We start from the raw sequence: 16,441 nt of genomic DNA, 5'->3' as shown, positions 1-16,441 counted from the left end.
TAAATTATATGGAATGGATTTTAGAATAGAACCTCAGGATAGAAAACATACATAATACATGTGAAAATTCCTTATCAAACAAATCCCCTCCCTGTGGAAAAATACTGAAGAGAAACAGGTTAGACACATTGGGAAGGTGCACTGCCTCCCTAAGGCCACCAGGTAAGTAACATTTTGTGCAAACCAGCCGCAGTTTTGCCAAAAGGCCCAATAATAGCGAAGTTATTCCAGATGAGAAATCCTAGGGAATTATATAAAAACAGGACCACTGTGATGACAAATATCACGGAGCAGGTACCAATGGATTAACAGAAAGAGATTTTATGTTTTTGTACTGCTTACCAGCAAGATAACAGCATACCATCTTCTGTTTTGAGTCTGCTCTCAGTGGCTATATCAAATTTCCCACACCCTCTGGAAACCCTGTCTCACAAGCATTCTGTAAACCTTAAAGATTAAGGGCTCAACTAGCTGACCAAAAGTTTCCAGGTCCAAGTGAAAATAAATATAGATGAATCTCTCTGCTTGTGTTTGGTGGTGCTGGAAGAGAAGCTAAGGAGAAATGTACCTTTGATGGGTCCATGATGACTGTGGGCACAAAGTTGAGGAAGATGTGGTTGCAGTCAGTGCGAACATTTGTATTATTAAAAGCAACTTCCAACTCATCCATGGCTTCTAGGAGCAGCCTCTCCCCTTCATTTTGTAGATATTCAAAAGAAGCTTCCTACGCAAGAAGAAAATCAACATCCATGTTAGTGTGCTACAGAAGAGTCAATATCAATAAAGAACTGGCTATATAATGACTTGAGTAGTAGTATGTCATGAATCATAAAGCACCTGCCTATTACCTTCTTCCCTAGAGTAGCTCAACAACTGTGGGTGGCAGAGGCAGGCAAAGGTCAGATAAAGAGCTCCTGCCAGCCCTTCCTCCTACCCCCTAGCAAGGCATTTCCTTCCAATAGTTGGACATGCTGGGCACCCCCAGAGCTATACCTCCAATAGGATTACATTTCACATATAGCATATGGAGCAGTTTAGAAAGTAAATCTATTTGGAAAGTGAAAGTTGAAAAAGGGTATAGCTTTGGGATGCAGTAATTAACATGGCAGGAAGTGCCTTGCTATACACAGAAACTACCCTGTCTAGATGGGCTTACAACGGGGCCAACTCTAACTTTATCTTCTATCATCACCTAACTCTAGCTGTGATTTTTCCATTAAGACGCTTTCGCTCTTCTCAAGTGAGTGCTTTCATGCTTCTACTACCTAAAAAAAAAATTTTTTTAAAGCCCCTTATAATATGGAATATTTATTTGCCCTTTATAATATGGAATATTTATTTTTGTGAGAGAAAAGACTGTCAGACTTCTGCTGGTTACTGGAGAGTGGGAAGAATGAAAATAATGATTCAAAAAATGATTTAAAACATGAAAACCTGATTTTCAACAATGCCTGCTTCTCTGCCCCTTCCCTCAGGGATGACTTCCCACCAAAGTACAGGACCCACCTTGGTGACTAGATCAGAATGTCTGATGATTGCACGCACGAAGAACCTGTAGTCTGTCACTTCTGTGCCCACTTCCACCTTGGCTGCCCCAAGATACAGGTGCATCTTATGATTCGCACATGGAATGGCAGTAAGGTCAAAATTTCTCATCCGGTTCAGCTCTAACTGGAAAGCTAGGGCAGGCTCCAGGTGACGATAGATACGATCCTCCTCAAACTGAGCACAAAAGTGGAGAACAAAAGAGCTCACAAGAGGCAGTTAGAAAATTATATTATGAAGAACATGTACATAGAAGAGATGCATAAAAACAGAAACATAAGTGATCATGTGCAAATAAGCAACAAAAATGAGCTACATTCAAGGATAATGCTATAACTTATGTAAGATTAGGGACTAAAGTGCCTATTTACTTCCCAAGCTGTTATCATTTATGCTTTTACAAGCAGTGATGCTCTCCATTAAAAACAAGCGAACAAAAACACCAATTCCCTCAGAACTCCCACTGCACTACCATCTATACAATTCATTTTTGATAATTAATCACAGACTGCTTCATATTACTATCTACTTCACATACTGGTGTTTTGGGCTTACCCAAATGTTTACAGGCAGGGCCTGTTTTATACTCTTATTTCTGGCACAGTACAAATGACACAATAAATACTCAACAAATAAATATCATCTAGTTTTTAAAAATAAAAATATTTGGCTTTGGAATATTCACTATCCCTATAGATATATTATTATTTATCTCTCTCTCTCTTTTTTTTTAAAAGTTCGATTTACATTTACTGCATGTTTTGCTGAAATAAAATTGTTCGTCCAGTGCAGATGTCAACTGACTGAATGGAGAGGGAGAACCAAAGCCATTTACAGGAAGAAACCAATACGGTCTGAAATTCTGTATTTTAAAATTGAAAAACAAATGCACATAGACTTGGGTATAAATGAACTGCCGCCTGTGGGTGACAAGAATACTACTAGTAAGTATAGCAGTCCTTTAATATATCATTAGGATCATCCTAAAGCATAGGGAGGACTGTGAGAAGTTATCGCTTTCTCCGGATAGCTCAATACATTTGATTGTATCCTAAACCAAACTCTTTCAGAAAGGAGTCTTCTTTAGTGCCAAGACACATATAAGGCAAAGGAAAGCACAAGTTCAGTCAGAGAAAGGAGAATGGCAAGAAGAGCACATGGCAAAGATAAGTCACTCTTGGGTTTTTAAGAACTAAATGAAGATTTAAAAAAAAGGGGGGGGGGGAATTAGTCCTTACCTTATCCCTTGCTCGGAAGGTGAAAAATTTAGGAAATTCTCTCTGTGTAAAAGAAGGGGGAAAAATGTTTCAGTCTTTCATGGATATGACTCTTTGGGGATAAACACATAGTAAGTAGAGAAACAGTCACGCATCTAGGAGGCCGTTCCTAGAAAACATGCTCCTTACCTAAGCTTAGCCTGGGGAATATGAATGTATTCATATTCAAAGTGGTAGTGGTAACTACCACTTTGATCCCACTTCCAAATCTGAAATCACCACACTATCACCCTCACTTTAATAGCTATCCTCTCCTATGGGAAAACAAAATTAGTATTTTTTTCATCTCCCAAGTGAAAAAAAAAAAAATCTTTCCAGGTGTTGCTTTTGGCATAACCTGGCAAATAAAACCAATATACACTTACGCGGCAGCATTTCAACAGTAGTTACGGGACTGATTTCCCAAGTTTCTCCTTAAGAAACTCTTAAAATGTAAACTAGCCAGACAGCACAGGATCCCCAATCCATGTTTTTTCCACATTCTCTCTCAAGTCAATAACTCCAAGGGTTTAAACAACAATACTTTAAGACAAAGCAAAAGTATAAGATGTTACTTTGGTCACTACCACTTTATGTATAAGAAAATGGGACGGAACTAGTGAACTTGTAGTCATTAGGTCTTACTGCTCTTTTGCAGGGCATTACACAACAAAGCAACCAATTTCCTAGAACCTTATTAATTAACAAAGATGAATTCAATTAGCAGAGTCCATTAGTTTCTGAAATTTAACTTATTAACACCAAATACCCCTGCTTCTCGGATGGGAGGCTCTACTGGCAGTGTTGGAATCAAGTCATTACTATTTGCCTCCATAGGAGGTTTCATTAGGTATCTCCTTCATTATGAGTGCAATAATCAAACACTTACTGGTATACAAGGCAGACAGACCAGGACTAGCTAGCTGCCTAAACATCCCTCAATGAGCTTTAGGAAGCATGAAGGAAACATGAACCGAAAGCCTTCTAGGTGGCAGGGGCTCTTACGTGCTGTCCCACCAAACACTTTCAAAAACCTCTCAAGTATTAATGATGACTTATTCTACAGCTGAGGAAGCCGGGGCCAAGTGATATGCCCAGGATCATAAAACCTGAACGTGAACTCGAGTCTCTCTGATGCCAGAGTCCACACCCTTTCATTTCTACCACTCCTCCTCAAGTGTAGGACACCGACTTTCTACTCTTGTCATAATCCAAATTCCTTATTTAGAGAACTTCTCTTTAATGAGATAAAAAACAAATTGGGGCTTTAAAGAAAATAAAAAACAAATAAAGCTAAACTCCTGCTGAAAACTTGTGGTTCCTGAATTTACTGAGAGCTTCTTGAGTACCTTCCACAGGTATTTACACCTCATACCTTAGCTAAAGCTTATACCGTCAATAAATCATTTTACATTTCCTTGGCATTTTGACTGTACAACTGCATTTAACAGGCTTCTAGGAGCTTGTTTAGCAAGCCCAGGAAATCCCCTGTCCAGGCTTGCGTCTTTAAAAGCCCTTTGAAAGTGGGTTTTACACAGCACTGATCTTTTACTGATGTTTTGTTCTAAATAATTCCCCTGAATGATAGTGAAGAATGTGGGGATGACTTCAAGGTTAAGCAGGAAGATGTTCAGCTGAATTGTCAGTAGATTCCATGCTCATGGCTTTATTTAGCCTCGTTTTGGTTTTATTCTTGAGAGGTATGGCTTTCAGAGCATTAGCTAAAAAAGCAACAGAGGTCAAAAAAAAAGAAAAGATAATAAAATCTTTCCATGCAATTTTCTGAAAGAAAAGTCAAGGAAAGTGTGTATATATGCAGGATCAAAATCATTTTTCTTCAAAAACCTCGTAATCAGGGCACCTGGGTGGCTCAATTGGTTGAGCAACTGCCTTTGGCTCAGGTCATGATCCTGCAATCCCAGGATCGAGTCCCACATCGGGCTCCCTGCTTAGCAGGGAGTCTGCTTCTCCCTCTGACCTCTCTCCTCTCTCTCTCTCTCCCAAATAAATAAATAAAATCTTTAAAAAAAAAACAAAAACAAAAACAAACAAACAAAAAAAAACCTTGTAATCATAGCCAAAAAACACTTGTCTTTACTACTCAGCCAATTAAGAAAATTTGTAGTAACTGAAAGCCAGGGGGAAAAAAAACAGTCTGAATTTACAACAAATAATGAAAGAAGCTAATTCTTGACAGAGACAGGCAAAGACTACCAAAATTAAAAAAAAAAAAACAAAAACAGTTTCACTAAGTTTAAGAAAAAGTGTTATGAGATTATACAGGCAAACTTTTTTTTTTAAGCTTTTGAGCAAATTTTTAGTTCCCTAGTGAGATCCTCAATTTAAGCGTGAAGCGTTCAGAACAAGAGATGGCCAGAAGTTCTGTGCGATGAAACACCAGGATTATTGAGCAGTCCTTGGAAAGCTATACAAGTTCTGAACACTTTTATAGCAAGTCATTTCTTTCAGTGCTCAAAAATTCACAGAAAGAGAAGAAGAAATGCAGAAGTCTGGACCTATAGTTGTAGTAAATTCCTTCACCCTACCTCATCCTTCCAATTTTTCCACTAACAGCATTCATGCTTATTCCATCACTAATGTAATTGCTTTCCAGGCATTCTAGTAGTGTTATGGGCAAATATCATAATTGAATGTACACAAAGAAAAACCCTCTTAGTGTTCTGGTACCAAAAACCAAAAGAATGCAACACTTCTCAGGAAGAAATTATACCCCTGCTGTGTTCTAATCAGCCAACCATCATCAAGACAATCAAAATAATTTGCCTAAATTAGCCAATCAAGACACCCTGCAAATCAGAGAATGTGAAAACCTGCAACAGAAAACATCATAGCTGATTATGATACTAATAATCGTGTTAAAAACCTAATGAGATGAAGAAATTGGAAACTTGCTGGTGCAATTCTCTTTTACCTCAACATGCTGAGAACTAATTATATAGACTGTAATTAAAACAAAAACCCAAACCAAACCTTTTGAAAAACTAACAGTTGATCCACTAGCAAACAAAACTACCAATTTTTCCCAGCTTCATTGAGATATAATTGACATACCAATTTTTTTTAAAGAAATGAGCTACTAACCATGATAACTTTTTTTTTTTTAAGATTTTATTTATTTATTTATTTATTTGTCAGAGAGAGAGGGAGAGAGAGAGGGAGAGAGAGCAAGCACAGGCAGACAGAATGGCAGGCAGAGGCAGAGGGAGAAGCAGGCTCCCTGATGAGCAAGGAGCCCGATGTGGGACTCGATCCCAGGACGCTGGGATCATGACCTGAGCCAAAGGCAGCTGCTTAACCAACTGAGCCACCAAGGCATCCCATGATAACTATTTTTGATAGTGAGTTGGTTCTTCCTTCAGGCCCAAATAATCCAAACCATTTTAAAGCGGGAATGGCTCCTAAAAAACTGGTAGAACCACAACTATCTCCTAGGTGACTTATAGCAGAATTTTTAAAATCTCATGAATCTTTGCTTCAAACAAGAAGCAAAAGGAAACTTAGATGCAAAACTGATTTTATTTTATTATTATTTTTTAAAGATTTTATTTATTTGACAGAGATCACAAGTAGGCAGAGAGGCAGGCAGAGAGAGAGGAGAGAGGAGGAAGCAGGCTCCCTGCTGAGCAGAGAGCGCCATGCAGGGGGGCCCAATCCCAGGACCCTGGGATCATGACCTGAGCTGAAGGCAGAGGCTTTAACCCACTGAGCCACCCAGGCGCCCCGCAAAACTGATTTTAGAATCTTATCACCGTGTTTGGACCTAATGCTCTTGTTTAGGTTGCAAAGGATCAGAAGAAACCTGAAAATTTGTATTTTAGTATCCTTAACAAAACTGCACTGAAAAAAATGATGGAAAGCTTCAAAAAGCATAATACTTATATCCCAATCAAACAGCACCTTCTGCTGCATTGTCTGGAACTCTAGATTGGAAATTCGAGTGAAACTAAGAGACTTAAGTAATACTACATAAAGCTGGAGAGCCTATTCAGCTGCAGAAACTCAAAGACCCTGTTCTTTGGCTTTAAAAGCTTCAATACTTTTTTTTTTTTTAAACATGAAGGAGAGATTTACAAGGATGGGTCTGTTTTCCCTCCAACTTTGTTTAAATATTCATGTTAAGCAGTTATTTGCATCCTGTTTCGGGCACTTGATTTAATTAAAGGACAGGGAAACAGTGTGGAGACCCAGCCTCCTCACTGCTGGTGGACAGGGCCAGCTCGGAAAAATACACTCCCGTGTTCTAAGAAAGTCTCCAAGAGACTAAGGCAGCAGCAGATTCCAGTGCTCAGCTCTCTGGGGACTGCGGCTATTAGACAAGGAAGTTTTCGCTGGCATCTGAATAAGCCCCTAACAAGATACAGACTCTCTAGGAATGTCTCCTCCGTCTGGCCCTCATGGGCTGGTTCTCGTTCTGAAGCAGTCAGAGGACCATACAACGGCACAGCAGCCTCTTTCCACACCAGCCAGTGTTGTACTCGGTAACCTTCCTCATCTCCTTGCCCCCTCATGTGCACCTTCTCTCTTCTATTCAATAATATAGGGATTTCACAGCGTAGAACAGGGGAGGCTGCACACATCACAGTGGATTACCAAGAAGCCAGAGAGATCAAGGGATTCATCTCTAACACTCCCAGAAAGCTTCCTCTTTTTCACACTACACTAACTACGGGGCAAGCACACATCAGATGACATGAGAGAGGCTAAGCATCCCTCATGAATGGCAAGCTACACCAGCAGAGGATCTCACAGCAGTACCATGAGAGTCAGCCCTGGATTTGTACGACTCCTGCCAAGGCTTCCTGGCTATTGCAGATCCTGGACGGAGCTCAGTAATAGTTGCCCTTGCCCCCTGCATAACCACTAATCATTTCTAAGGAGCCCAACATAAAAACACCGCCAACTCCTCTGTCATTCAATTCTTGGGAGAAAGTCCAGTCCACACCTAAACCTTAACATCTTCTACCTCCTAAAGCAACATTTCCCACACTCATGACAAAACACTTGATAATTTAACGGATTTCCCACTTGACAAGCCACTATAAATAGGAACCGGACAATGATTCCTGGGGAAGACCAGCTGCTGGGCTTAATTCCTAGCAGATTTTGCCTATACATGTCCCTATTTAACCTATTGGATAGCACAGAGAAAGAAGAATGTTTTAAAGCTATAGATACACTCTAGGACATGACACAGATTCAGAGGTAAGAAAGTACAAAAGAAAAATAATGCCCATGAGAATTAATCGCTTTGGCTTTTTGAAGTTTTAATGGAGGGTTTTAATTTATCATGGAATGCTTATTATAGAAAACCAGTTACTGTGCTATAGACATGAAGACCCTGTCTGAACTATTAGGGAAAAGGAAAATAATTTTACAAGTTCACTATTATTTCCTGGACTATTATATTACTCCAAAGTCAGTGAGAAACGAAATACCACAGTAAGACTTAAGAACATAGTCCAGGGGGGCACCTGGGTGGCTCAGTGGGTTAAAGCCTCTGCCTTCAGCTCAGGTCATGATCCCAGGGTCCTGGGATCGAGCCCCACATCGGGCTCTCTGCTCAGTGGGGAGCCTGCTTCCCTTCCTCTCTCTCTCTGCCTGCCTCTCTGCCTACTTGTGATCTCTGTTGAATAAATTAAAAAAAAAAAAAAAAAAAAAAAACATAGTCCAGGGGTGCCTGGGTTGTTCAGTCAACAGCTCAGTGTCTGCCTTCGGCTCAGATCATGATCCCAGGGTCCTGGAATCATGCCCCACATTGGGCTCCCTGCTCAGTGGGGAGCCTGCTTCTTCCTCTTCCTCTGCCTGCAGCATCCCCTGCTTGTGCTCACTCTCTCTGTGTCAAATAAATAAAATCTTAAATCAACCAATCAATCAATCAAACCTAGTCCAATACTCTTCCCTAACCCAGGTTTCAGCTCTGGCATATCTACCTTAGTTCTGATCAGCATTTCTCAACCATACTATTTATTCATGGGCTTCCATTTCTATCCCAAGTATCAATTTTAAACTCTAAGCTCCTGATTTTTCTTCCTAAAGCCCCAGGGTTCTCTTTAACCTCCTCATACTTCTCCACTGCCTCCACTTTCCTATCTAAAGTTATTGATTGATATATATCTGCATTCCGCTTGATTTCCTGACATCAATAACACAGGGGAGTTGTGCAGTCCACAACATTTTCTAAAGCATTTCAGGGTATCTTAGCTCTTTAGCTTGCAGGATAGTCTGTCTTGTTTCTCTATAGACTAGACCAAGAAGGTGAACTGTGAGAAGGAAAACAAAATGTCAAGTACTACAGATCCAATAAACAAAGTGGTAAAAGTAATCACACATAGGTCCTTGAATTTAGAAAGTCCTTTCCAGAATCCCAAATGCTAGCTTCATTATTGCAAATGAGCAGTACTTGAAAACTAACTTAATTATCTTAATTGTTAAAGCAAAACAAAACAAAATTCTTATCAGGAAAATTAAGACTTCCAACCTAATATTTTCTAGAATCTTAGAAAATGACATCCTGATTGCAAACTGGATTTTTGACCTTGTGGCTATCATCATACTAGGTATGATCATGGATATACCACAGTTTAGATGCCAGGCTATTCATTCTCTTTTCAACAAAATTGTTAATTTCATAAATACTGTCAGTTAATTTAGATAAATGGGAGAATAAGAAATTTAATGCTTAATTTTATTTATTTCCTGTTCCTAGAATTAACATAAGACAAAAACACCAACTTGGGTTCTGTTAAAACATTTTAAATAATAAATGAGTATTTTTCAGAATTGAGAATTGAGAATTGTCAATAATGGAACTGGAATCCAACTTTGGTAGAAGCCAAGACCCCAAAGTACAATTGGCAGTTGTTGTTCTTCTTCTTTTCTTTTTTTTAAGATTTATTTATTTATTTTAGGAAGAGAGAGGAAGAGCACGCAAGTGCAGAGGGGAGGGACAGGGGAGACAGAAACCCAGGCAGACTCTGTGCTGAGCTTGGAGCCTGACAGGGGGCTTGACATCACAATCCTGAGATCACCACCTGAGCCAAAAGCAAGAGTTGGACGCTTAACTGACTGTACCACCCAGGTGCCCTTTAACCGGCAATTCTTTTTTTTTTTTTTAGATTTTATTTATTTATTTGACAGAGATCACAAGTAGGCAGAGAGGCAGGCGGGGGCGGGGGGGGGGGGAAGCAGGCTCCCACTGAGCAGAGAGCCCGATGTGGGGCTCGATCCCAGGACCCTGGGATCATGACCTGAGCCGAAGGCAGAGGCTTTAACCCACTGAGCCACCCAGGCGCCCCTTAACCAGCAATTCTTGATTACCGAGTCTCTAAATTCACTATGTACACAGAAGAAATTACTAGCTAGTTTCTGCTTCTTCCTTAGTCATCTGGATACACACATATGTTCATTCTTAACTTTTTCTCAGATGATACTGAGAATTCATTATAGGCTTAAAAAAGAAAAAACAAACAAAAAACAAAAAAACACCACCAGCTTGAACACACCTTACCGAAGTGGAAGATTCATTTTAACACTTTCTAAAATAAGAACCAAACATCAGGTCAGCCCTTCTAAATAACTCACACATGTTCTATATATTTAAATAATCAGTGGCAAACAGATAAAACAATAAGTAATCTTTCACTGTGGTTCCTTTTACTTACATGAAATCTCTGATCCACCTCACAGTTGACCTGTTTTCTGAAATCCTTTCAAATGAACGGCAGAAAAGAAGGAAAAACAGAAGCTGGCAATCAGTAATAAAATTAAAAACAAATTAAGTAATAAGTAAAAAGCAATGAGTTAAATTAATTTTTCCTGATTAAATTTATAGAAAGTTATCTATTTGCAGAGACTCTACACGTAAGTATATAATTATATTCCCGTATTTTATTTTTATAAGTTCTAGCAGCAGCATAAGACACATTGGGGAGGTATCATTCACATGCCAGTACCTTTTGTGCAACCAGGAAAGTAAGGCGCCGTATCCCATGCTCAACCAGGGTAGCTTTCTACAAACAAACACGTGAAAGAGAAGACAGATGAGCTCTCCATTCATCTTCAATTTTATCCCACTTGGTCTTCATAAAGCTCTGACTGGGTAAGAACCCTTTTTGGATCTCTACGTTTTGCCTCAGTTATCTTCAACTTGCAAATAAACAAATCTCAGCCTGGCTCCAACGGAATAGGTTTCAGATATTGATCTGGACAAAACTGAAGGACAACTTTGTAGGGAAGGATCATATGAAGTCACCTAAATTCTCTAAAGACTGATTTACCTCAAGGTGGACCTTAACACAATTTCTGCTCATAAAATCATACTTGGTGGGCCTGTATTCAAATGTGAAGATTAATAAGGATACAGAAGCTAAATGTAATCTGGTAGAGGGAAAAGAAGAAATTCCCATAAAACAGAAAGCTCGGGTGTTACGCTGTTATTTCCAGATATTACCTATCATCAGATACTGCAATCCTAGAATTCAACTTAACAAGTCCTGACCTTTTCCCCCCTGCTTTACATGAAGATTTTTTTGTTAAGATTCTCTTTAAAAATCGGTAAAAGCAATGTTTAACAGGCTTTTAAACTTAGTGGTTATTTACATCTACACTTGGCAGAGGCAAGCAGTATATCAGGAGTGAAGAGAGACCAGAGGTTTCAAGACAGACCCTTCCATGAGTCTAGGGCCTTTGGATCTAAGCCTTCCTCTATACTGTACAGCTCACTTATCTCGAAAGTAGACATGAAGAAGCACGTTAATAAATTAAGTAAGAGACATGCTTTTAAAGGTCCCTAACGAAGAGGAGCTACATGCAACAAATAGAAAGGCAATTCCACCATCTGAATGGCCTGAGAGAATATATGAAGAACACAAATAGAAAAAAATATGTGGACTTTCACCACCTACATTCAGACTTTAGTTTGACCACGTTCCTTGCTATAACTCGAACCAAGAGCTATGTTCCTAAGTCAGTTCTTAACTTTCACAATATTATGCATTTTTTACAGCCAAATTAGCTTCCCCTTATAACTAAGCACATTTCTGAGCCATTGTCCTCCTACTTCTCTATTTCTACTATGGCACTGCTTAGTAATAAAATTAACAGCATAAATAAACGATAACTGGCAAAATTATTTTTCTAATATTAAATCCCCAGGCCAAACATGAATAAATTTTGGCTTAATAACATTTAAAAATGATCTGTACTGGCATCATACCCATTAGTGCAAATAACCAAGTATTGACACTAAAATAAGAAAAAACTGTTTTAAAAGAACAGAGCTGAGTGGGGGCCGTAGTGGTTATTCATCTTTCAGCATGCCCAGGAACAGAAACACTTTTTTTTTTCACCAACACCAACAAAGAATTCCACTACAGCCAAGTCCTTCAAAGACAAGCATCAATAGCTATGTTCTGGCAAGGGAAGAAAATAACTTTAATAATGCCATGATTTAAAATCAAAATTGTTATTGCTTTTAAAATTCCACAAGTGGCTGACAATAACAGCAGAGCAACAGGATTCTGATTACATTGTAATAATGCGGGTCTCACAGCAAGTCCACAGCTATTACCCAGCGATTAGGCGTCAGCACCTGGAGAAACTCCATTTACACTGACTGCTTCAATCTCCTCCACAAGTCATTTACAAATATATGATCCTAATTTCTATGAGAGAAAAAAAGACATGCTGGGACTAGAAGATTATTTGGACAATCTGGATCAACCTATTTGATAGTTTAATGTGTGCTTAAAAAAAAAACTTTTTCTGAACTGCTAGGAGCATGATCAAGAACTGAAAAACAAAACTAGTTATGACTTCAGTTTTTTTTTAATTGCTTTTCCTTCCTTTTAATTTTTTTATTTTTTTCAAAACAAGGAGGTGAAAAATGCCAAATATTCATAGATAAGCACAGTACCTGATGCAGTGAATAGCTTTTCTAGGCTTAGAATGTCAGCACAGTGTACCCCTAGCCTTGCAAAAAGCCATACACAAAAATGCTGGATTTCTCTGTGCCTCAGTTTGAAAGTTCGGTAAAGGGAAAAGGCAATTTCTTATTGCCAGTTAATGTTACAATTATATGTAGTGAAAATAAGCAAACTGCTTCTGTAAATCAACATGTGATGGTTAGAAAATCTGGATCTGAGGGTAATAAAAAGCCTAAGTTGAGGTCAGAACAATCAAATATAGGCAATTAGTGCCTCAAAACCTGGGAGGAAATGGTCCTAGATCATTTCATCAAGCAGCAGAGTCAGCAGAGGTTACCTTGGTCACTGGTCTCAGGTTAATCTGAGGTGGTCACTAGTCCCAGGCAAGAAGGAAGGTAAATTTCTAAAGAAAAATTCCCAGGCATGTCCCGTACCTTCACTTCTGTGAAAGTACCTTTTCCTCGTGTTGGCCAACTCGTGTTGGTCTCCCAGTCAGTTTATGGGTGTGAGAGGATAAGGATTAAATGCTAAGACTCACATGAAACACAAAGTGACCATCTCTTCCTAAGTATCTACCATTAGAATGGCGAGAATGCCTATGGCATTGTTTACACGGCGAAATTAAATTTTAAAAAACATCTTCTGACTTACTTCTTTATAATAAGCATGACGAGCTAGGTATTTTCCATTCAAAGAAAACACACGGGTCTTGTCATGAAGGGCAGCTTGTCATGAAGAGAGGTGGTTTGGCATCTATCATGTCACAAGGAACTAGAACTGCAGATTATTATTTGAGCATGCCTAACCATTCCCTCCAACTACACTATAAGCAACTTCAGGGCCAAGAATGCATTATTTACTAAAGCACCCAGATCTGTGCCCCCTAGAGCTGGTATCACAAAGCCTCCCCTCCTTCCTTCCTCTCCTTCTGCTTGTTGTAAGAGCTGTCTCAAATTTTATCTTTCATGAGGACTTCTTTGAGTAGTCCTCACTCAAATGTATTTTTCTTCCTTGCTTTTCTAATTGATCAGCATACACTTATTAGCAGTCATAACACTTTTAATTTATAAAGAACTCCTATGTAAATGCTTTTAATTTGCACCTTATCACAATCCCATGGGGCTGGATTAGTCAGGAATTACTCTATTGTACACGTTGGGGAAAGCTCAAGCTCAAGTCGATGAAGGCCCCCTGATCACCTGCTGGTAGCTGATATAACAAAAACTAGAATTTAAGGCTTGTCGTGTCAGGTATCTCGAGGGTGAGAGAACCATTGCTAAGTGGGAGAATAACTTGGTACAGGGGCGTTCTGGATGTCTAATTTTGTGGGGCTGAGCAGAATGGAAACTGGGAGGAGAACGAGAATACATGTGGATCGCAAGTAAACCTGTTGCTGTACCTCGGATGTGAGGCAAGAGTTTATACTGGAATGATGGTGGTCCAGAATTAAGAAATTAAGAAAGGGTAATAGACATGGCAAAGAAAACCCTCACGGACTTGGTGACTGACCAGATAGAAATAAATAAGCATAGATTGTGGGTAGAGGGGTAGATCAATGGAACAGCAAGGAAAGGAAGAAGTCAATGATTTCTGAATGACCAGGAGTAAAGGGTTGGTTATTTGGGTTTGTTTTGTTTTTGGTAGGGCGAGGTGGGGAAGAGTGAGGGGGGCTGGGGGAGTCATATAGAGGTGAAGGAAAAAGATGGAAATTTCGGTTTAAACTAGGATGTTTGATGTCAACACAAGATATCCCAGGGACACAAAATCAAAAGGAGGATAGAAGTATAACTGATATTTTCAAGGAAGGGGAGGGAAGGACACAGAAGGAAACTCAGGGGAGTTTGGGCCTAGACATGTGGAGTAAAGTCACCAAAGGTAAATAAATATTCAGCAGGTGAATGGAACTTCAAGACAGAGCTCTGGGAAATATTTAGGAACACAACTTACTTTCTTTAAAACATTCTGAACACTTGAGGTCTATATTTCTTGACATAAGACATTCATTATGTACTATTAAATCACTTTGGAATTTTACCCCTATAGGCAGAACTATGTAAAAGGCATAGCAATTAACAGTGACAGGCGTTGTTAGTAGCGACTGATTAAAGGGTAGATAGGATACACCAGCAAGAAAGCGGCCACCATCCATTTCCACCCAACCGAGGACTTACGTTTTGTTGGGTAAACTCTCTGAACATAGCTGCCAGTCCGTCATCCTCAATATCACAGTCAGTCTTGATAGCCACATTCAGAATGTGAATTGGTTCATCCCTGGGGACCTTAACTCAAGAAAAACGAGACAAAGAAATTTAGGAGCCCGGCTAATACAGAGGCAGAGAGAAGTTACAGTACTTGGTAGAACACCTAAAAAAGAAATATACGCCACGGGACATTCTGGTTTGCCCACTAGTATGAATAAGCAAATTGAAACCATTGCCCAGCATCCACAACAGAGAGTAAATTAAGTAAACCACCTAGCTTTGCAAAGATAAGGCAGTGAAGGCATTAACTAGAGGCAGCCTCAAATCTTGACTTGACATGAACTTGAAGGCCACTGTATCCTCAACTTTTTTGCCAATAAAATGGGAATGAAACCATTTGCCACGTTTCTTCACAGACTGTAAAGCAATATGAGTGAAAGAAGCCATCTGAACATATTCCCACATAAGATATTTCCTAACAATTTATCAAACCGTGGAAGTATCAAACCATGGGGAAATAACCTCATAGAGAAAAAAACAAAACCATCTGTTCACTGAGAAATGAAAAGAAGGGATTTAATACAAGGGTGACAAAGTTTTAAACAAAATGCCTCCTTTTTCCCTGCTATCTAAAGTCTACAATTCCCGGAATACTACGAGAGCAGCATTCTGCGAGCATACAAGCCATGGCTAAAAATTACAGCAACCACAGCTCAAGACTTCAAAACAACATTCAGAAACTCAAGAGGCAGCTGCAATGGGTCTAACTGAGCCCATTTGCTATTCTCACTATGGATTCCAAGATTAACACAGTTTTTTTTTTTTTTTAAGTTAGAATTTATATTCCATTTGCTCCCCAAAATACTTTGATGAGGCATATAAAATTAAATAATATAAAGCAGGGTGAAAAGATGAATTCTTCCCTGTAACGTTCCAAAGCCAGAAAGATAGCATATACTACAAATCCTGTGTTTAAAGTAACAGAGCAGTTTCCCAAAGGGCACACTATACCTTGTCTTCATCGTACAGAGATGTGTGACCTGCCTCAGGGAACGTGGGGCTTTGGGGTGGAGAATCACAGAAGCAGCCCATCACTTCATCAAAGATCCTGAAAAATACCAGGGAAAGACCCACCATGAAAACCCAAGTGGCAGAAAACCTAAGTGGCAGGAAACGAATGCTGCCACGGCCACTGCCAGCCCAGTCCACAAATAGAATCTATCCTACTCAGGCTCAATAGTCAACCGAACAGAATCACCAGTGGCTCGAGGTGACATGCAAAATTTCACCAAGTGGCAGAAATTAAGAGGATGGATTGTTTAAACTTTAATAAACCATATGTATTTTTTTCTCTGAAAAAAAAGAATGATCTACAGCTTTTTTGTTTTTTTCATATGTAAGCTATGAGCACCGCTGTCATCATTGGTCTTAAAGTAACAGAAAGAGCCTGGGACTAGAGCAGTGACAGACCAATGTAATTACCCCTCCCCCTAGG

General features: G+C 39.4%; 1 protein-coding gene across 6 annotated transcripts in view; it reads right to left on the bottom strand.

Moving 5' to 3' along the window:
- Positions 1 to 16,441, bottom strand: part of LOC111151230 (acetyl-CoA carboxylase alpha) — a 288,595-nt gene that overhangs the window by 101,641 nt on the left and 170,513 nt on the right. For all 6 annotated transcript variants that reach the window (XM_022509033.1, XM_022509036.1, XM_022509035.1 and 3 more), the window contains 7 exons: positions 15,958 to 16,054; positions 14,917 to 15,024; positions 10,775 to 10,831; positions 10,484 to 10,528; positions 2,784 to 2,825; positions 1,507 to 1,722; positions 569 to 724 (listed from right to left, as the gene is read on the bottom strand). In XM_022509033.1, the coding sequence (XP_022364741.1) occupies positions 569 to 724; positions 1,507 to 1,722; positions 2,784 to 2,825; positions 10,484 to 10,528; positions 10,775 to 10,831; positions 14,917 to 15,024; positions 15,958 to 16,054 (721 nt within the window). The remainder of the gene's footprint in view (positions 1 to 568; positions 725 to 1,506; positions 1,723 to 2,783; positions 2,826 to 10,483; positions 10,529 to 10,774; positions 10,832 to 14,916; positions 15,025 to 15,957; positions 16,055 to 16,441) is intronic.

Source organism: Enhydra lutris, unplaced genomic scaffold (genome assembly GCF_002288905.1).
Source record: "Enhydra lutris kenyoni isolate GAN:26980312 unplaced genomic scaffold, ASM228890v2 scaffoldscaffold26, whole genome shotgun sequence".
NCBI lineage: Eukaryota > Metazoa > Chordata > Mammalia > Carnivora > Mustelidae > Enhydra > Enhydra lutris.
This window is presented reverse-complemented; position numbering and strand designations above follow the sequence as displayed.